We start from the raw sequence: 21451 nt of genomic DNA, 5'->3' as shown, positions 1-21451 counted from the left end.
CTCTGGGTTGTTAACCATACTTGTGCCTCTTGATCTGAGTTCTGCCTTTTGATACAATCTCTCATGATATTCTTTTAAAGAGATTAAAGTCTGGTCAAGTCTGTAAGTCTGTAAAGCATGTACAGTGAAAACATTTCAATTCACAACCTTGCCCAGTTGTTAGTGGTTTTCCCCAGGGTTCTGCCTCAGGCGTCTTTGTATTTATTATTTATCTTTTACTTTTAGGTTACATTATTAGGAAATTTGGTATTCATTTTCATTCTTATGCTGATGACACCCACCTCTACCTGTCCACGCAGCCTAGTTCCACTCTCCCACCTGATTGGGATTGTCTGCTAATTTTCTTAAATTAAAGAGTGACAAACTGAGGTTCTTCTGGTAGAACTAAAACTTTTTTGAACAAATGTGCTAAGCTCGCTCTGTGCATTGACACTTCTCAAATCGTTCCTCCTTCCCAGATCAAGAGCTTAGTTGCTGTTTTCCATAATGCCGTAAATTTTGAAATGCACATCAATAATATCACTCAGCCTGCATATTTCTACCAATGTGATATTGGTCGGCTTCATACATCCTGTACATCAGTATTGGTTTTCTTGGACGTGCTCTGGTTATATATCATATTTATTAAAGTAATGCCTTCAAAAATCTTAATACCCTCTCTGGCTTCCCACACAAACTTCTCTATAGGGTTCAGCCGGTCATAGCCAGAACTCCTTCCATAGAACGTATTACTCATTTCCTTCAGCAGCTGCATTAATTTTAAGATTTTGCTTCTTACTTTCAAGTCTCTCCACAATCTCGCACCTCCATTTTTCTCTCACCTTCTGCACATCGCCATTCCTTCCTGTACTCTCCTCTGTCACTCTTATTATACCAGCTGCCTGGCTGTCCACCTTGGGCTTTTGAGCTTTCTACCAAAAAGCTTTCCGCCTTCTTTGGAGCTCTCTCCTGCACCACATTTGCAACATTGATCCTGTCCCTGTCTTTAAAGCCAGCCTGAAAACATCTCTGAAAACATGTCTATGCTGTTTGATTTTGGTATGTAGTGAATTTTAATTCTATGCTGTCTTGCAGCTGTTATTTTATCCATACTGTGGTTTTAATTGCTTGTAAGTTGTCCTTGACCATCTTGAAAGGTATCAAATGTAATATTAGAGGTGAAAATTTAACAGAATATTTCAGTAAGATTTGCAGTATTTCTGACAGTTCAGGGAAAAAAAATACTGAACATCAGTGACTGCAGCTTGCAGACAGCAGCATTTATTAGTGCAAACAAAATGAACGCATTTTCCATCCTTCTGTTCTCCAGTGAGCTCATGGATCATAGACGCCCTGATTCAAAATTGGAATCTGTTGCCACAAGGTGCCAGCAGCAGTAATATAGTGCAATATTAGAGATACAGGTATACATACAAAGCATAAGCACAAAAGTATCCCAGGTAGTCTTTTCCACTGAAATGCTCAGCATTTCAACAGTAACAATAACTCAAGTAATTTAACCTTGTAACTCTTCAGGACCCTGCACTATGCTTGCACATAATAAAATTGAAATGGAAAATCCCTAACCTTTAACCTTTAACCTCTAAGCCTTACCCATCAAACATTTGCTCTTTTTGTTGGAGGTTTGTTGAAGTTCACTTTACTAAATCATCATTGGAGGCTGACGCGCTGCTCTCGTTGTTGGGCATGCCTGGGCTTTAAACACTGTTCTGCACTGTGCCATTGATATTATGATATGACAGTTGTATGTCACAGAAAAATTTACTCTGGTATTGTTCCTACCATCACTGTTGTTATACTACGCCGTTACGCTTGTGATTAAACCATAGACGGCAGATTTCAGTTGTGATTGATAAGTTGTTAGTTAATAAGTGAGTGGTTTCATAGTGACATTTGACCCTCGTAGTCGCATCTAGTTCTTTAAAACCAAGATGGCCAAAGTACAATTGCTTCAAAACGAGCCTCCAGAAACCCATGGATGATGTTACAGTACTTAGTCAGACAATATAGAAGCTAACACTAAATCCACCTTTAATGCCATACTAATCAGGTAATGAGTAAAATATTACCAACAGTCCATTCTCTTATTCCAGATTGAATAATTACCTGTACAGACAGATGCCAGAAATTTCTTATTAAGAATGCGAAATTATGTTGTCTTTTTTTTTTGTTTTTGTTTTTTTATTTGTTTCAGAACCTTCACAGTGGCATGTGGAGTAGATGGTGTTCAAAAGTCATGGGTTCTGTTTAGAAGCCAAGGGATTGGAAGCCAATATGAAGAAAAATGGCTTAAAGGGAGGTTGGCCTTTAAGGAAAGGGAGCTTTGTATAAGAGAGTGAAGCTGACGGGCTGTACTAAGGAAAAGTAATATGGAGCACAGCAGGTTCACTCTAATTAAACTGCTTATATACAAGTGAAAGGACCTATAGCCGCTTAAAAACAAGCATACGGTTGGTTTAACAGAAAATGTCTATTTTTTTTCTGCTCAGACTTGAAGTGATTCCCATCGTATAACGTGCACATAGGTTTAACCTGTGCATGCAACAAAATGTTTCCTTGTAGATTATTTTCTCAAGTAAACAATTCGCAATCAGATGAAATAAAGAAGAGTCGAAAACCCTCACATTTGAGAAGACGGTGCAAAAATATTTTTGCAGGCTTAGTTGAGACAATTAACATTTATGTCACTTTAGAAAGTGTTAAACTGCAGAAAAGTAGAGTCTATCAATAATCTGAAGACATGGGATGGTAAGCTAACAGAAAATTGTAGTTCACAAACTTTGACTAATTTTTACCCAAATTGCAGAATTGAAGTCAGAATATAATCACATAGGAGTTGAACAGAGGAGCTGGTGATTTGATGGATTGCAATCAGGGATTTAGAAAGTGGAAACAATTTGAGACTTGTGTGTTAACATTGTGATTCCCAATACATGCTGAGATGGCTGCTGCTCGCCAAAGCCTTCACAGTATAAGCGGATTACTGAGTGGATGTATTTTTTTTTCTTTCTTTTGTTGCTTGTTATCTTTATTTTTTTCTATTTGCTGCCAGTCCTCTTTCTTTTATTTTCTCCTCCCCCCCCCCCTTTTTTTTTCTTCATTGAAGCACTTTTGGGTTTTTTAGCAGGACTGTCAGCAATCAATTTGCCAAAGGTGATTTTGCATTTGTTTGTTTTTTTGTGTGACGGATGTCTCATTTCCTTTGATATAAAGGTGTCCAAGGGTTCTTTGGTATAAAATGAACAAACAAAACAAAGCAGAAAAATAAAAATTGGTTTGGAAGGTTTGATTAAAAATGTCATGGACCAGATTCACCAGTGCAAACAATAACAGAGGCATTAGCTGACGTGCCCTTTTCAGACTTTGGAAACAAACTGTTCGCCCTGAACGTCTTGGTTTTCTGATAATATCTGACCCTCCCACTGTGACAAAGTAATTCCATCCTTCACTTCAGCACTTTCCTGCCTCTTTCTCTCTTGGTTTTTGTTATCTGTCCTATCAGTCATCGTGGTCTTTGTTCAACAACAAGTTACTGCCACACTCACTAATTAGCTCTGATGGAGCAAACTGCAGCTGCTGACAGCCGTCTGATTGGAGAATGGTTTTCATGGAAAATTCTCCTTCCTATCCACCCTGTAATCACACCCAGTTTTACAAGCAAAATACTCTGTGACCCTCTGCCTTTGTCCAGGAAACAAACCCACACAATGGCTGAGAAGTCAGGATTAATGTGTATAAAGTTGCTTAGTTTTGTACTCTAGGATAGCCTAATAAAAATACTATATAGATTTCACAAATGAGTACTTACTTATTTATGGTTTTGTTGTCATTCTTGAATGATTAAGATGCTGAAATGTACACCTTGACTGCACCACAGCTTTTTCCTCCTCACTTTTTTATTTTACAAACCATCATATTTTTTGTATTTTCCTTACTACTTTTTTCCCAAGGTTTTAGATCAGGCCTTTAAAGTCATATTTCAAAATTGGGGGTTAACTGTTTTCCACAAGGGTGACCACTTGTTTGGGTAAGGAGGGGATAGTGGTGAGCTGCACATATTTTATTGTTCTGTTGTTGTGTCTTCCATCGGTCCATCCATTCATTCTCTTCCTCTATGTGCAGTACCCACAATCCCACACTGAAATTCAAATCCTGAAAATACTGGGCTATTAAATATTTTGTATAAAACCTGAACCAAATCTAATCTTGTCCTCCTCCTGCTTTCCTTCCCTCCCTTTTCCTCTGTCTCTCTCTCTCTCCATACAGTGTTGCATAGACAACTATGAGGAGATGGTGAAGCTCTTGTTGGACCGAGGAGCCAGTGTTAACGCTCAGGACAACGAACTGTGGACGCCGCTGCATGCTGCTGCTACCTGTGGCCACGCAGGACTTGTTAAGATACTCATCGCACAGTAAGTCATAAAGATATGATACATCATGATTTCCTGCAGCACAGCCCTTATCTTGTCTGAGATAAAGACCACCACCACGAAAGTCTAAATATGTTTTTATGAAATCTAATATTTAACTCATTATGTTTCAGGAAAATTGAGTAATGGCACTGCCTTAGGCTGTAAAAGGTCATGTATGCAGTGAGGAATAGTAGCTCTGTAACAATATAACATCAGATTTTTGCTGGATTCAGCTCAGCAGGTCAGTTCTGGGTAAATATTGAGATCAGCACGTCACAGCATTAAGGCAACAAAAATAAACAAACCGAACAGTTGCAGTTCGAGACTGAATGCACCAAAATGTAGTTAATTTGTTAACTATTAGTCATAAAGTTTAAAAGACGTGTTTCATTTCTACTAAACTTTACTTGCATTATTGCAGTTCGTGAGAAGAGGCTTACAGTTATGATACAAGATATAAAGATTTCTGTGAACATCAGATGTATGAATAGCTCAACAGGCCACAGAATAAACAATACAATTTGATTTTGGAGTGGGTCTGTTATGGTTTCCCATATTATTGTTCATTTTGTTGTGATAGTGGGCTCATACTAAGGGACAGATTTTCCCGAGGAGGCTTGAAACGCTGTTTCTAACTATTTTTTTGGTGCTCCTGGATCTGTATGATGTTATAAAGAGAGGATTTTAATATGGAAGCCCCTCCCACCTGCTTTTCAGCTCTTCTGTTTGTAAAGGACAACCAATCAGAAGACCTGGCTTAAAGACACAGGAGCTAAAAGGTTTGCTAAGGGGCCAGTATAAGATAAATCATGGTTCTTTTAAACCGTGAGCATAATGAATCCACTTTAGGTTGAAAGTTTAAATTGACCAGCAGTATAATGAATGGCTGTGATGGTTTTCCAGGCAAAAACATGTGCTTACATGATAGTCTAAACTTAATAGCATGGCATATTGTTGCCATGCTGTCAAATATACAGGTATAACTGCAGCTACTGTCCCCAGTGAGCCACAGAGGCAGTTTGGAGGAACCTGAATTTTTCTTGTCCAGACAGATTTGATTTTTCTGTTCCAAAATCAACAGAAGCAACAATTAATGCTAATGCACCCATTAGCTGTGACAAATTATACAAAAAAAGAGTGAAAAACATCGTGGAAATGACACTAGCCTCTACTAAAAATCAGTGTTATAATGATATTTGAAGATAAAGCAAACCCACTGAAGGTCAGTAAAGGATAATACTGAATTATATCCAGCCGCAGGATGTGTAGTGGTTTAATAATGACACAGATTGAATTATTATCCAACTTTGATATGCAAATGTTGTTAATAATTCAGTAACACTGACCCAAATTCCCATAGGCGAAAATGTCCTTGTTACTGTCTTTGACTGGATGCAAATACGTGTAAGAAGTATAGATGACTCATGAGTTCACACATTGTGGACATGTTTAATTAGGATTTAATTAGACTGAGTTTATTAGGCTTTAATTGCATCCTAATGAAGCAATAACAGCGAAACACATGTACACACAAAGAGACAAAACAGGCAAATTAACATACTGCACGTGTACACATTGGTATTGTTTCTTCTTGTTAACATGACGGGTTGAACTGCAGCCTGTATGCAGAGACTTACAAACACACTGCTGCCATCTGTTGACGTGCAGGACTCGTCAAAGCGACCGTGCTGTGACGTGGATGAAGTTAAAAACTGCTGAATGAGGCAGTGTCATTTGTTCTGGACTGAAAGACGTTAATTAGCTTCTTCAGTTAGTGCTGTGTAATGCACATTTGTTTTGTCATCCCCGTCCAAGACTTTGAGTTATAGATTGTTAGTTTTCAGCATCTTTGTGTGTTACAGTAGGTCGGGACATGAAAACAGGCCGGTGTTACCCTGATGACTAAAGTTGTTTTGGTTATTTTTAAACTTTTGAGGACTTTGGGATCACAGATGGTGCCATGAAATATAATATATTGAACACTTTTTCTCATTGAGTCGTTAGCCCTGCATATTGTACATTCAGAGCATTTATTAACTCTGATTGGATTTGTTGAAATATTCATCCGCTCATTTCCCACAGTGGCGCAGATCTGCTGGCAGTCAACTCCGATGGGAACATGCCCTACGACCTGTGTGAAGATGATCCCACGCTGGACATCATTGAGACGGCCATGGCCAACAGAGGTAGAGAATAAATGCTTAAAGGGGAAGTTACTGACAGGAAGGTTAGACCGATGAGAAAATCTTTTAGCATGTTTGGAATCAGATTCAGTCTGTCTGCAGACTGTCACACTGATAACTGAGAGAAGATTACGTAGTTATGCGCAGGAGTAATGATGTTACACAAAGTTCGTTTATGTTGGGATTATTCCAATTAAATGTAACTTTAACTTTACCAGCACAGGTGAGTTTTTTAACCATCATTGTTTTTGTAAAACATTTCCTTTTTCTTTTTAGACTCACAGTGAACAAGATATTTCCAGGAAAAACAACATTCACTTAGTTCAACCTGTTCATTTCCTTCCCTGATTACATCCGTTCATTCCTAGTCGACAACTGTGTATTTTGCCAAAACGCCAGGAGACTTACCAGAAGAGGCTAGCTTGCTAACTCAGCCTCAGCTTCTTAGACTTATTGAAAACACAGCCTACCGCTACCTTACTTTAAAGCTTATGTTAGAAATGTTAAAGTTAAAAGTTGTATCCAGTCTAAAAGTCATTGTCTGGACAGCAAAGTTCATGTATTGCAGTATAGATCTGCTGTTTTAGTCTGAATAAAACTGTGACAGGTTATGTGTGGACTTTAAAGCAGGCAGACACAGTTTAATCAGCTTCCTTGTACTTTAACACTTGGACTGTGTTGTTACTTTTTGTTACTTTAAGTGTGAGCGCTATAAAAAGCAGTCGTTTAAGAGCCCAGGTCTATCAAAAATTAGAGATGAGATGGAAGGAAGATGCAAATCTTATTTTAACCTTTGCGGCTTGCAGCTTTTGGCAGTCTTAACGGTCTACTTGTCATAAGAGCAGATTGCTGAAGAAGATGGCATCGGAGTTGTGACCTGATATCACACGTAGTGTCAGGCACAGTTTTATGATTGACACTGTGAGGAGCTGAAAGTATTCACAGTTCTCTCTCTCTGTGCCAGCGGGGTGCAGATTAGGATACTGTATATTCATGCTGTGTCACTGTAAACAGCTGCAGACGCCACAGTTTGTCTCTGCGACATGAGTGAAAGAGAGTTCAAGGAGATCAGCACTGACATAACTGCACATCAGTGATGAAGGAGGGGGAAACTCGTGCTGTTTGCATTTTTGTCTGTTTGTGCGGTGTGAAGAAAGACGCGTACAAAAGCTGTCGAAGCAACAGACAAATTTATTTACACTGGAGTAAAATCAAGCCTCTTAACACGAGCTGCTCTCAGTGTTTTGTTGTTGTTTTCTGGTAAATGGTTACATCCTCAAGCTGGCATGTGTTCTCACGGCTGGAAACAAAACAACAAAAACGAGCAGCAGGGGGTTTTCACTGTACTATTGTAAGAACTGGCTGCTAAACTGTGGCTCATTTCAAATATCATTTTGCAAAATGCAATTAAAAAGACTGCAAAAAATTTAATTAATTGCTTTCTGATTACAACATAGTTTAATGGTGTTGCCTTTGGGCCATAGACTAAAACAAAGACATCACACAGACCTCTAGTTGTATTAGTAGTTATTAACCAGGAAACGGGGTACAGTTGGGTTTTTGGCTAACCCTAGTTATGGCTTTCTAGCTTGGTTCTTGTTGGTTAGTGTTAAGTCCTAACCACTTATGTCTGGTTAGCAAAGCTGGTATGCCAGCATTATACACTTTCAAGGCCCGTCAACATCCCCTGGCAACCCCTGATTTGCTGGGAAAAATGTGGCAAGTGGTTGTGTCAGTTTGGTGGATACATGTTGTCATACCAAAAAGCTCCTGTTGCTTATTATAAGGTTTGCATAGAAGAGTTTCACTTGTCTGCAAACAAGTGTGATGCAAACCAAAACGGAGACTTTTTGCCTTCAAAGTAAAACTGGTGCTTTACCGTTGCATCCAAAACATATTTCAAAAAGTCCTGCTTTTACTTTGAAGGTGAACAGTCCCCAGTTAGATTGCGTTGCGCTTTTCACAGTTTCACTGTCACTTGTCTTCCATGCAAACTACAGGCCACCATGGCAATATCTTAGTGACCAGAGCAATTAGTGCAGCCTACCTATTTGCAAGCAATTTCACGTAGCAACTGCTTGTCATGGGCAGTCACTGACTTAGTCAGACCCTAGGTATGTGTGGCTAGTCCTAACTAACTATGGTTAGTGAAAAATGTGTTAAAACCAAACTCAGCCAATGAAAAGACTGAATTGTGATTTTTGGGGCCAGCATGACACAGCTGTTGACTGAACTGCAGTTTGGTTTTTTTTCTGCTTTCTGCTTCTGCATTGATTTTGTTTTTATGGAAGATGCTGCTTGCTTTGGACAGAACAAGCTTTCTGTTTTTCCTGTACAGAAGCAGTCTAACAGGCTGTAGCTTCATACTTACTTTATTAAAATGAGTGAGTGTGCAGCACAGTTTCCTTCTAAGTTTTAAAGTGTATTCTTTGCTTCCTGGATCGTACACACATATTAATCTTTCTAACATCTTGTTAACACTGTTAACGTCACCTCCACTTTAGAGATTCATCTTTAAAAAAGACAAACCTCAGTAGTACATGAATCATATCTAATCCTTCTCTTCGAGTCTCATACAGAATAACATTCAACGTGTTTCAGGACAGCGTGCTGCCTCACAAAAGTCATTGCTTATTCATATGCTCACACCTGCTTGTTTACCAGTACGAGGCTGTTGGTTGGTGTGCTTCACAAGTGGTATCAAAAACAAAAAAGTAAAGAAAAGGTGAAACTTTCCTAAGTTGGTTAAGGTGCCCTTCAGCACACTGCTAAATGCCAAATGCATGTGTGGAGCTGGTGGGGGTAAGCAGGAGGAGACTGTAGATGCAGGGTGCCGAAGGAGAGCATCAGGGGTGCTCAGTCATATTTCCCTGGTTAACTAAAGCTCGAGAAGCCCGATTATTGCACTCGTAAACAAGTTTGCAGTTAATAATTTTGATCTTTTTAACAGTACAAACAGGACACATGAAGCCACATTGTGTGGATGTGAGGCATTATTGAAAATGCATAGAGACGGAGAGCGGGGGCTCTCAGAGGGAAAACAGACACTTGAAAATGAGGTTCTCAGCTTACAATAGGATCTCTCAAGCTGCAGAAAGCAGATAGCGGTACAGTAGGTGAGAAGAATGATTATTAAGCTGATCAAAAGGAGCGTGGTGCTGCTAATTGCTCCCGTAATGTTCTCAGCACTGTACTGCTGGATAAGACTTCTCTCCCCTGAGACACTGCAGGGATGGGCACACACAGTCAGCCTCTCTCTACACACACACACACATGCACGCACGCACGCACGCACAGCACTTGATATGCAGCATTGACGGATTCAGTGCTTCCTTGATCCTTCCCCGTAGAGCCCAGTTCATCTGTGATGAGCTGCAGAGATAAGGAGGGGATCTGTGTATCTGGGTAAAATAGAGTGGGGCATGACACCTTTAATGCATTTTTTTAATGCCCAGTCAAATCCACACATGCAATAAAGAAGGGAAGATGGTAACACTTTGTGCATATTTTGAATATCGTTGGCCTGTTCTGCATCGCTATTTGAAAGGAAAAAGTCTCACGATTCCAGTGCAGCAGCAGTCATAGTTCCTCAGGTTGTACTGTGTAGACAGCAAAATTATAGCTTCTTACCTTTTCTCTCTTCTATGGTGGCACATGATGAAATCACTCTGCTGCACAGTAGTTTCACTCTAAGAGCCAAAAATGAACATGCTTCCAGTAAAACAATACAATAAATCTTAATGGCTTAAGGTTGTGGAATATTGATGAACATGGATGTTGTGTTTTGATGCTGAAATCAGTTCACGTCCCCTATAAAAAACACAAAAATACCACATAATAGTAGAGCTAGACTATTGTTGGACAAGCCCCTGCTCTCTGTTTCTTCTGTTCAGGTGTTAAATTCAAATGATCCAGAAAAGTGTTCCAACACCTTCAGTTATTGAGTAATGAAATCTGATTGGCAGGTTAATGCATACTACTATTCAATGTGCTGAAGCCTGGCACTGCTTCCGGTGAGGGCCTGGAGGTACCTGCTCAGTAATAAGAAAATAATGACATCCCATAGCCTGCTTACACCTTCCAGACATCCCTTTTCCCTTCTCATCCCTGCGATGCGTTCATGGTGCATACGTAAAGGTGCAGTCGCAGTACTTAAGAGAGAAAAGTTCCAGACCACTTCAAATACAACTTTTCAAACAGCTCAAAACGTAACCCCAAACATACAGACTGTTCACAAAATATATATGAGCTAATGTAAAGTTGCTCCTTCCCAAAGAGAGAAAAAAAAACACTTTAATTGCAGCACTAAAAGAGAGAAAGGAAAGGAAGACGGCTATGTTTAAAAGAAGCATTGCTGAATAAGTGAATACGTCCTCATTTTTTTTTAGTTTTTAAATCAGATATAGTCTAAGTATACTTAGACTATATCTGATTATACCTAGTATACTAATTATACTAAGTATTAGTGTAATACTGTAAATATACTAATTTTGTGTTATTAAAAGGTGTGTGGAAATACCAAGCAGTTAGTGCAGGTCAACTGGTTAGTTTGCATGTCTTTTATCCCGTCTTCCTTCTCTCACCCCAATTGATTGTGGCAGAGGGCGACTGATGTTGTGATTTGGCGCTGTATAAATAAAACTGAATTGAATTGAATTATGCAGTATTGGGATAAAAATTTATAGTGATGGACTATGTTGGAGTGGGTACTAGGGTACTGTTACTGGGTGACGTCAAAGCTAGCAGGAATTTATATTTATGATAATGATGCTGATTAGACTTACTCACTGAATTTTACATTTTATACTAGTTTTATAGTTTCTAGGGGTTGGAAATCAGCCATGTAGCATGCATAACATCTGCTTATATCATGTGGAATTCATTTCGCCAAATCCACAAAGAGCATTGAATAAGAAAAAAGACTGGAGCTCAAAAAATTCGTTATTATGCGACTTATTTCTAAAACCTATTTCCAAGTAATTAATTCTTCACAAGATTAAGAATAAGTACATTTTCATAATGTAAGTAAAAAGAGATACAAGTGGCCTTAAGTGCAGTGTAGACAGCTTTAGCCAGCTGTGCAGCCATCACAGCTGTCACTGTCTTTATTACTGTACTATTGCAGGAAACTGCTATAGGATTGCCATACCAGATATCTGCTGTGGTAGCATGGTTACCCTTTACTAGGAATTGCAGACATTTCAGTTTAAGAAAGGCTCCTTTCTGCTTAACACTGCAGTTAGGAGCTGTTTAAACAAGTAGCCCCTAAGACAGAAAGGACACTCTGTTGCCTTCTGTGCAAAAATATAACTGCTTGTGTATACTTGAATGACATCATGTCCTCATGTACTGTATGTTTATACAAGCCTGCTGCATCCACACACACACACACACACACACACACACACACACACACACACACACACACACACACACACACACACACACACACACACACACACACACACACACACAACATTGAACAACTGGGTGAATATTTGACCAGATCTTTTGTCCAACCTCTATGAACTGTTTGGTTAGGTTTTTCACTACGCCCGATGTTCTTGTCTGTTCTCATTTATATTGTTTACTTAGTTAAATACAACTTTATAACTCAACAGGGTATTTGAAGCACCTGAAACTAATGTAGTCACATTTACTGCCAGTTATGTACGTTTCCTGAAAAGGCTAAAAACAGGGGGAACAATCCTTTTTGATGATGAGGAATATTTTCTAGATTGTACATCCTCTAATCCTTGTGGGAGTTTTTTTTTCAGGCTGTGGCGCATCACTGCAGCAAAATCAAAATATGAAAGAGGTAGAATTTGTGACACGAGTATCTGAGAGACTGTTGTTTTCTGACAGAAAACACAGAAACACAGAAGAAAACATTTGCTGGAGGCATGAATTAAATCGACTAAAAAGGGGCTGTCATTTCCTTGATCCGTGAGCCTTTAAAACCCCTCCAGGTGACTCTGATTGCAAATTCAATTCACCCTTTTAACTCCCTTCATCGCGACTGTTAACCTTCACATGCGTGGACACCTGCTAAAACAAAAGAGCGACATTGCAGTAGGAGTTGTGGATGACTGACTGCCATTGCCTTTAGCTTTAGGTGACAAATTTATTACTGAGAAAGGTCACGGGGCTGAAATCCTAACAAAGGAAAATGCGCAGTCAAATATGACCTGGCTGCTTCTACAATTTATTTCAAGTTAGAATGATCAGATCCAGGGGAGTGTCCTCCGTAAACAGCATTTTAAGGATGAATGAGAATTCAATTACCCATTTTTTTTTTGTTAAATTAGGGCAGGATGTTTACTTTGGTTGTGTAGATATTTTGACCCTGTGTGCCAGATCTCTTCTGAGGTTAATTCACATATTTTGATAGTTACACTGCAAGAATACAAGAGACAGTCTTGACTGACACCTCTTTCAATTAACGCTGAATGTTACTGAGCCGAAGGAGGATAATTTCTTTCCTGAAGTGTGGCAGTCTAAGTATTTAGCCCTACCTGGCAGCAGGAAGATGGATGAAAGGAGGAATTTAGAGGGGAAGTGACATCCAGAAACACCTGGGCCAAACCGTCTTTGCAGACAAACCTCTTTGCCAGGACATAGAAGGACAGCCAGCATGAGAATAAACTACTCTGCTACCTGCAGAAAATGGTCACTTTATACTTTCAGATGCTCAAGTCCAAATGTTTGCAGCTCTGCATTGATTTTGCAGTAAATAAATGCATTTTAAGTTGTCAAATATTTAAAAACTTTTATGTGAAGATTAAATTCACCTTCAACACTAGCATTATTATTATTTTTTTTTTTTATTACAAATACCACATTTATTTAAAAGATTATCAAACCAATATAACAAAGAGCAATTATTTCTGCTTTGCTTCCAACCTACTGTGGAAACTGTTGCTGGCAGAAAACATCCTCCTTAGATAAAAAGAAGGCGTTACAGTTGCAGTTTAAAGAAGGCTTTACTAACTTTTTACATTTATTTTCAGGTACGTGTCTCAGAGGTATCATACCCAAGTGGGTTTCGCCTCACATCAAAAACTGTCCATTTCAGCAGCCCAGGCTGCAGTTATATATTAAAAGTGTCAGAACCAAACTCCCCTGCGATTAACTCTGGCTGCTCTGCCTGCATGTTTGACTGACAGGCATCACCCAGGAGATGATCAACGAGACGCGAGCGTCGACGGAGAGGAAGATGATAGGAGACATTCAGGAACTGCTGAGTCAAGGAGAAAAGGTCAACCAGCAGGACTCTCAGGGAGCTACTCTGGTAAGTTTATCTGCTTTGATTTTCTTCTAAAAATCTCAACTAAACTCAGTTTAAAACGGCATCCCTGAAGTTCTTGCTGCTTTAATATTGTAAACATTTAATTCTGTTTCTGTGGAACAGAATGTGCTCGCTAAAATGATAAAATTGGATGCATATACTGCATAAATACACTTAGATTAATGTAAAATGTGATGTAAAGTGGCAGAGTTATGTGCTCAGGTTACTCAGTGATGGTGCACTGATTTGGCAAAGCTAAGCTCTGTGTGTGGTGTTAATAGGCAGCTAATGTAGCTGCTCCACAATACATTGTCTGAGATATAATTGACTGTGGCTTTAAATTAGCTACGAGTGTTTTGTTACTGCGGGTAGCTTCTGTTAGAGTAGTCTGCCTCAGATGAGGGTAGAAATTGCCTTGAGAGGTTAAAATCTTCACTGCGATATCATCTGGACCACAGCTGCTGCTTTTGCTCTTCAGACATAATGTTTTTGTATTATTAAAAAAGGGAAAGCAGATATTAAGATTGCTACATTCAAAGATTAGGAAAGATTAGCAGGGTGGACACATGCATGCATTGCAGCCATGCAGTTAGTGTGTTGCCATATCACTGCTTTAATTGTCTGTATGCTCTGGAGGCTTCTTCCATTTGTGAATCACCCAGAGGTTTCTAATATTGGGGTTTAAGCCTTTTCTTGCCATTTTTGTTGGGTTATCTAAGCAAACAAATCTTGGTGCAATAAAGAGGAAATGATTTTAATATTATTTTCTGGGCTGAAGCCATTTTTTTCAAGCTAAGCTTGTTAAAGTGGTCCTATTGTGCTCATTTCTGGCTCCATAATTCTACCCTTGGATTCTGCAAGAGTAGTTTTGGATGATACACATTTATAAAATTCATCTGATTCATCTTACACTGGGACTTGGTGCAGCGCCTCAGTTTATCCACTGTCTGAGGAAAGAAAAACGATGTTGTAGCACACTTTAAAGCAACTTTCTTCTGTTCAGATGTTTGCTTCCCTCTCATCTTCCCCTCCTTTCTTCTGTTTCTCATATAAACAGAAGATCTGCATAGCAGATGAGCAGATGAATAGACTGCAAAGCAAGTTCAACATGCCAAGCTGGCTTGACAAAACCCAAACCCTCAGTCGGGATCAACTTTCTCTGTTAACCCAAGCTGCCTCCTTCTTCAGAATCAGTGCAGGCTCACGTAAAAGTTGGTGTTTACACATCATTTCACTCTTCAGAGCTAAATGGCTCAAGTGAGCATCATCTACTCTAATCATAAATATTATCAGATGAACAGAAGATGGAGAGCTATAAAGAACATAAAAAATATATCAGTAAAATGCAACCGTGTTGCTGCAAAGAAGACGAGAGAAAATTATATACATAATGTATTTTAATGCTCGGCCCGGTGTTGATACTGCTGTTTGTTTCTAAAATTAACTGTACATTAGAGCTGGGAAACCTTCTACACGTTTAAATACTGAAAATTATTCAGTGTGTTCAGGTCTGAGATACTCCCTTAGCATAATAAAGGAGACATGGAAATCATTTTAGTTTAGTCAGCAATGAAATTATTTTTATTGACTGAATGAGTATTCAGTATGTAATTAATGGATTTTTTTTTTTTGTACATTTTTCTTGTAGCTGTAATTCCAGCAGCTATAAAAGAGGCTCAGCAGCAGATTAGCACCAAGAACATAAACACATTTTCTGCATCACAAACTGAAAGTAGCCCAATTTCAGCAGTGCTCCTTTCATGCTTTAGTAAGGTGTGGCTCAACAGTTTGTATGTATAAAATATTAGCAGAGACAGAGAGAGCAGAGACACTGGAAAACTCTTGACTTTAAGCTCAACACAGCTTGCTGTCCCCCCGTAGTACACCCCTCAGGGCTTCCTGGCTCACATATAGACCTGTGTGGCGGAGATGACCATGTTGGGGATATGCATTTTTATTAACATCACAGCCAGGAGTAGAAAAAAGCTGTCTGAATTGGCTCATTTAAAGCAGTCTGCATGAAGCCTGAGCTGCTGGCTCATAGGGATTATTTGGATATATGCTGACCTCATTACTGGAAACTTTGATCTTCTTTAATATTACGTATGATAGGAAATGAAGAAAAAGCATTTAAAAAGGAAGCAGTTAGAAATAAAATAAGATAGAGAGCTAAAAATGAAATGAACCCTCCTACCCACCGGGTTCCAGATGATGTGCTGCAGAGACACAAACCTCTCGCGTTAATATCAGGCGTCACAGGTCTGAACAAAGAGGGGAAAAAAAGCAAATGGTGTGTAAATATTCAGTGGACCGTCTTTATTACAGATTCACCTTTTAAAGATTATGTGCTCTGCAACACTGTCTCGCGAGGCCGTAAAACCTCCAAAGCTAATCAGGCATTTAGAGCCTCATTATAATTTTTTAAAGGCAAATCAGCTGTATGATTTTAAATGGTCTGAGTGCTCCAGTTATGAATGCTCAGTATACCTGCAGTCATTATTTAAACAAATGTTAGATTACAGTAAACCTGTAGTGATGATAAAATTGCATTTAAGAGGAGTGGGAATAGATGACGAGAAACATAAAAGCAGCATTTCATCAAAGAAAACATGGTCACATTGGATATTTGGTTTTCAGTAGCATGTGTGCTCCTGTTGGCCTTTTGTGTGCGTTTTATGCCAACCCCTAAAGTTTATAAGTTTGATGCATAAGTGTGATTAGAGCGATTAAGTAGACAAGAGAATGAAAACTAATAAAGGCCCTCATGTCTTTATGCTTTGCTGCATAGTGCAAAGGTACGCGAGGATTGTGTGTACCTAATAAATAAGTCCCTAAATTTGTTTTGTTTAGCACTTTAGTACAGTGATGCAATAAAAGTCAAGCAAGGTACAAAAAAAATCATTAGCACATAATTTACTGAGTAGAGCGTATAATGTCAGATGCCTTAATGAAGTCTTTATTATGTATTAGGGATTTAGCTTCACAGGGGAAACACAGTGACGGATCACTGGATGGAAGTAGCTAGGGGATGGTAGTATCCCAAAATAACCCCGTTAAGCTTTAAAGTCTTACTACAGATTGTGTGATTGAGCTGCTTGTCCCTTTGCTTTCTACATCCTGTTAATCTTCATTCGAGCACGATGAAGCAAACTAGAGCATGCCTTATTAAAATCCCTGGCACAGATGAGAGGAAGAGACCCTGAACTGACAGGAAGTTATGTAAGGTTAATCTTTTGTTTTCCAGTGAAATGCATTTTTATGATCCTGTTTTGATGTGCAGGCACAATGATTTGTATGCTTTGTGACTTCAGACAGATTGAGAAGAGAAATATTTTTCATTTTTGTTGGAAGTTTATGCAAAAAAAGTGTAAACAAAGTAAGGAAAAGTAACAAGTGTCACATGTTGTTCTCTGTGCCATAAACCTGACAAAGGACACATAAACACAAAGTTTATATATAAAAATACACTCGCTGGACACTGTTAGGTACAGTACGCTTTGCTGGTGCTAGGCATGACCTCCTTATATCTTTAGAAGTGCCTTAATTCTTCCTTGTGTAGATTTAGCAATGTGCTGGAAATGTTTCTCTGTGGTTTGGTTGTGGATGGATTGATGTCTGGTGACTGTGCAGGCCATTTGAAGACAGTGAGCTCATTGTTATGCTTAAGAAACCAGTTTGAGATGGTTTGAGCTTTGTATCCTGCTGGAAGAAGCCATCAGAAGATGGGTATGCTGTGGTCATAAAGAGATGGATATGGTCAGCAGCAATACTCGGGCAGGCTGCTGCATATAAATGATGCTTAATTGGTAGTAATGGGTGGCCTAGAGTGTTCCAAAAAACATATCCCCCATATCATTACATCACCACCACCAGCCTGAACTGTATACTATAATACTGTGCTACTATATAATAGAAGCCAGGATGGATCCGTGCGTTCATGTTGCTTAAATTCTGGCCCTAACATCGCAATGTTGCAGCAGAAATCGAGACTCATCAGACCAGTGGATGTTTTTCTCAATTTGCTTTTGTCCAGTTTTGGTGTGCAAACTGGACCAGAGTGTTCAGAGGTGATCTTCTGCATACCTTGGTTGTAATGAGTGCTTAATTGAGTTATTCTTGCCTTCATCACCTCGAAGGAGTCAAGCCATTCTCCTTTGACCTCTCACATCGATGAGTCATTTTCACCTAGAGAATTCACTTTTCACTTTTACAGATCATTCTCTGTAAACCCCAGTGACAGTTGTGAGGGAAAATCCCAGTAGATGAGCAGTTTCTTAACTAAGTGCACCACGTTGTTGCCTGCCTCCTAACTTATGGGTCTATTATTGCAGTCCTCTCTTTTCAATTACTGTCATCTCAGGTTTTGTTTATTTTTAAGAAAACTATAGTTTTAGCCTTGTGAAGGAGAATGAGTGAGGCGAGTTAAGTTTCACATGTACACAAAGCATTTCAGACTGGAAATAACAAGTGAAACGCATTGTTAAGTTAAGATACGGCGATGGAGGTTATTTCAGTCCTTTAATCACACATTTAGCTGCATGTCGTTAGATTGTGGGTGAAAACGGAAGACAAGAGAGTACTTGTCCCGGCATGCGTTTGACCAGTGGAAGGGTAAATCAGGACATGTTGCTGGTGGCACTGTGGGAGGAACTGGAGTGCTCACAGTATGCTGACATTATGAAACTTTTGGCACGGTGACACGGGCAGTGTTGCCCAGTGTCGGTCCACCGGTTTGGTTCGGAACAAAAATCTCAGCAAAGACTCTGATGGTCCCCCGGCTTAACCTGTACTGTCAGCATGAGGTTGACATTTCTGGTTTTGAGTGAAACGTCTCAGTAAGCGGGACAGACTGTTATTAGATCGGGTTTAGATGTTTTCAGCGGCTTTTTGTCCAGTCCCGCCAAAAGGTCAGATTTGTCATTTGGCTAATGCTAATGATCTTTTCATTTGCCTCAGGTTTGTCCTATTATTACTTGTCGTCCTCAGCCTCATCTGACACTGACTTAAATGAGGAAGTTTGTCCTTAATGAGGAGGCTGTCTTTTAGTTTTGATCAATGTAACCACTCTTTGATGGGATGCACCGGTACATTGGTTTACAATTACAGTGATGTTTTCTGTTAAACTCATGTGTTCCTTAGTTGTATTTTTATGGCATGTTAGACAACTTTAGCTTGTTTCCTTTAGCTAATTCTGTGTGTCTCACAGCCTTTAGATGCCTATAAAGGAATGCTGGGATTCGATATTCGGTCTTCTGGAATGCAGATGGCATTTTCCAAAAGATAGACTGGTGAATAGATGGTGCTTTTTTTAAAAGCTCTGTTCTGTTATCCCAAACATAACCTACTTCTGCGGTCTCCCCAAAAGAGGCAAACAACATTAAGTACAGTTCCTGTAAGTGACAAAGCTGCAAACCAAACTTTCATGAATGTCACACCACTTGCCAACTTCCCTGCTGCAATAAACATATTTTTTACCTGTTTGTTATTGTTCAACCTCACAGCCACAGTTTGTGTGGGGCCTTAGAAATTGGCAGAATGAAAGGGCAAGTGCTGCCATCATATTATATTTTTGTTTTTCAGGCATTCGGTAATTTGAAGGCCAGGAAAGGAAAATATTCAAAGGAGGTTCCAATAAAAACTGAAAATAACAATTTTCAGTTTGGTGATTTAAAAAAGCAAAATGAAAAAATGAAAAAATATTTTTGCTTTTGTTTCCTCCTAAAACAACATTTTGAGGTTGTTGAAAGCATATTCTACTCTGAGACACTTTGAGACACTCAGATATTCTGCTGCTTCTCTTTTAAATGTACAAAGTGGAGCTGAATTAGGTCGTTAGTTAGTTGCTATTTCTTATAAGCAAAATGCTGAAAAAGACTTGGTGTAAAAACTTGATGATTCTGTCAGAGTAATTATACTTTGCATTTTTTCATTTCTCTTTTCTCATCTGATCTCTGGCTCTTTGTTAGATTGGTTTTCTTCCTATGTATCTAATAGGACCTTCTCTGTTAGGACGAACGAGTTCTACTCTAACATCGCTTCCTTAACCTGTGGAGTTCCACAAGGTTCAGTTCTGGGTCCCTTATTATTTTTCTGTCTATGTTGTTTCTTCATCTGCCATCATTCATCCTTTTCTGACATTTCTATGTCATTGACATTAAGCTGCATATGTATTTTAAGCCTCACCAGCTGAATAGGCTGTCAACCCTGGACCACTGTTTAACTAATTAATGGTCGTCTAGCCGTTACCTTCTTCTAAACGTCAACTGAGAACACAATTATAGCTCCTCCTGAATCTTTTGCTTCTTTAGATTCAGAGTTCGGGATGTCTGATCATAGTCTGGGCTTTGATTCACCTGTAAAATGTATTTCTTGTTCCTGTTACCTTTTATTTAAAGAAGATTTCTAAATTAAGATATATGGTCTCCTTTGCTGAACTGGAGAAAATTGTTGATGCTTGTGTGTTATCGTGCTTAGGTTGCTGTAAAGCCCTTTTATAGATAGATCATCTGTTTTATGCCTCTAAACAATAAAAAAGTTATTTTTAACAAAATGTTGCTATTAAAATATTCTAGTTAGCGAGCTCACATTAATTTTTACATGGGTCCCAGTAAATAGCCAGGCTTCAAATTATTTATCCCAGCTTCACACTAATCACACTGAGGCTCACAATCTTCGATGACAGGCTCTGAATTTGTTAGTTGTTCCTCGCAAGATGAAAAGACTTCTGGGACAGAGCCCTTCAGTCTGTTGAGACTTTTATTGATTAGAACTTTTGAAACTACCTGTTTACTTTATTATTAAACATTGTTTTTATTATTGGGGAGCACGGTGGTGCAGTGGAGTTTGACTCCACCAACTGGTTAGAGCCTTTCTGTGTGGCGTGTGCATGTTGTTCCCGTGTTTGCGTGGGTTACTTTAATCTTTTTAATGTTTGTTTTCAGTTTAGTTTCAGGTTTAGGTTTCGTTGTCTGAAAATGGTAAATTAGTTTCAGTTCATTTTTTTTCTTTATAGTATGTTGAATAGGTCTCTCGGGCAAGATTACAAATTTCCTCTGAGTGATGACATGTTCCAGGCTAGGACAAGAATTAATATCTTAACATTAACAGATTAGGTTGTTTCATGGAGGCAGGCTCAGCCTAATTTGATCAGCACCTTGAATTGACCACAATAATCTACATCTAATTTAACATAATATTAGAAGATGCACAGTAATAAACTCACATCTTTAAACTTAGAAGCAAAAAAATACTTTATTTGTAGATTTTTGCAGGTGTAATGTCTCACATAGTAAGCAATTGTAAGTTACCACTATATAACGTTCTTTGGCATGTTCATTGCCACTTTAGTATGAATTTCACATTATTTTTTTGCATGCAAACAGTAAATCCTGAGCACTGGGGGAAAACAATCTCTATTCCCTTCTCTGTTGTTGCAGCTACACATCGCAGCAGCAAATGGCTACGCGCAGGCTGCAGAGCTGCTGCTGGAGGGGGGGGCTCGTGTGGACCTCAGAGATTCAGATGGATGGCAGCCTCTTCATGCTGCAGCGTGCTGGGGTCAGGTAAGG

At 39.1% G+C, this 21451-nt stretch overlaps 1 protein-coding gene across 1 annotated transcript in view; it reads left to right on the top strand.

Annotated features, from left to right (window-relative positions):
• The window catches only part of ppp1r16b (protein phosphatase 1, regulatory subunit 16B), a 90314-nt gene that overhangs the window by 65883 nt on the left and 2980 nt on the right, over positions 1-21451 (top strand). Inside the window, exons 4-7 of the mRNA XM_063473434.1 lie at positions 4267-4412; positions 6495-6598; positions 13762-13886; positions 21320-21445. Of these exons, the coding sequence (XP_063329504.1) occupies positions 4267-4412; positions 6495-6598; positions 13762-13886; positions 21320-21445 (501 nt within the window). The remainder of the gene's footprint in view (positions 1-4266; positions 4413-6494; positions 6599-13761; positions 13887-21319; positions 21446-21451) is intronic.

This window comes from Pelmatolapia mariae, linkage group LG5 (assembly GCF_036321145.2).
Source record: "Pelmatolapia mariae isolate MD_Pm_ZW linkage group LG5, Pm_UMD_F_2, whole genome shotgun sequence".
Taxonomy (NCBI): Eukaryota; Metazoa; Chordata; class Actinopteri; order Cichliformes; family Cichlidae; genus Pelmatolapia; species Pelmatolapia mariae.
This window is presented reverse-complemented; position numbering and strand designations above follow the sequence as displayed.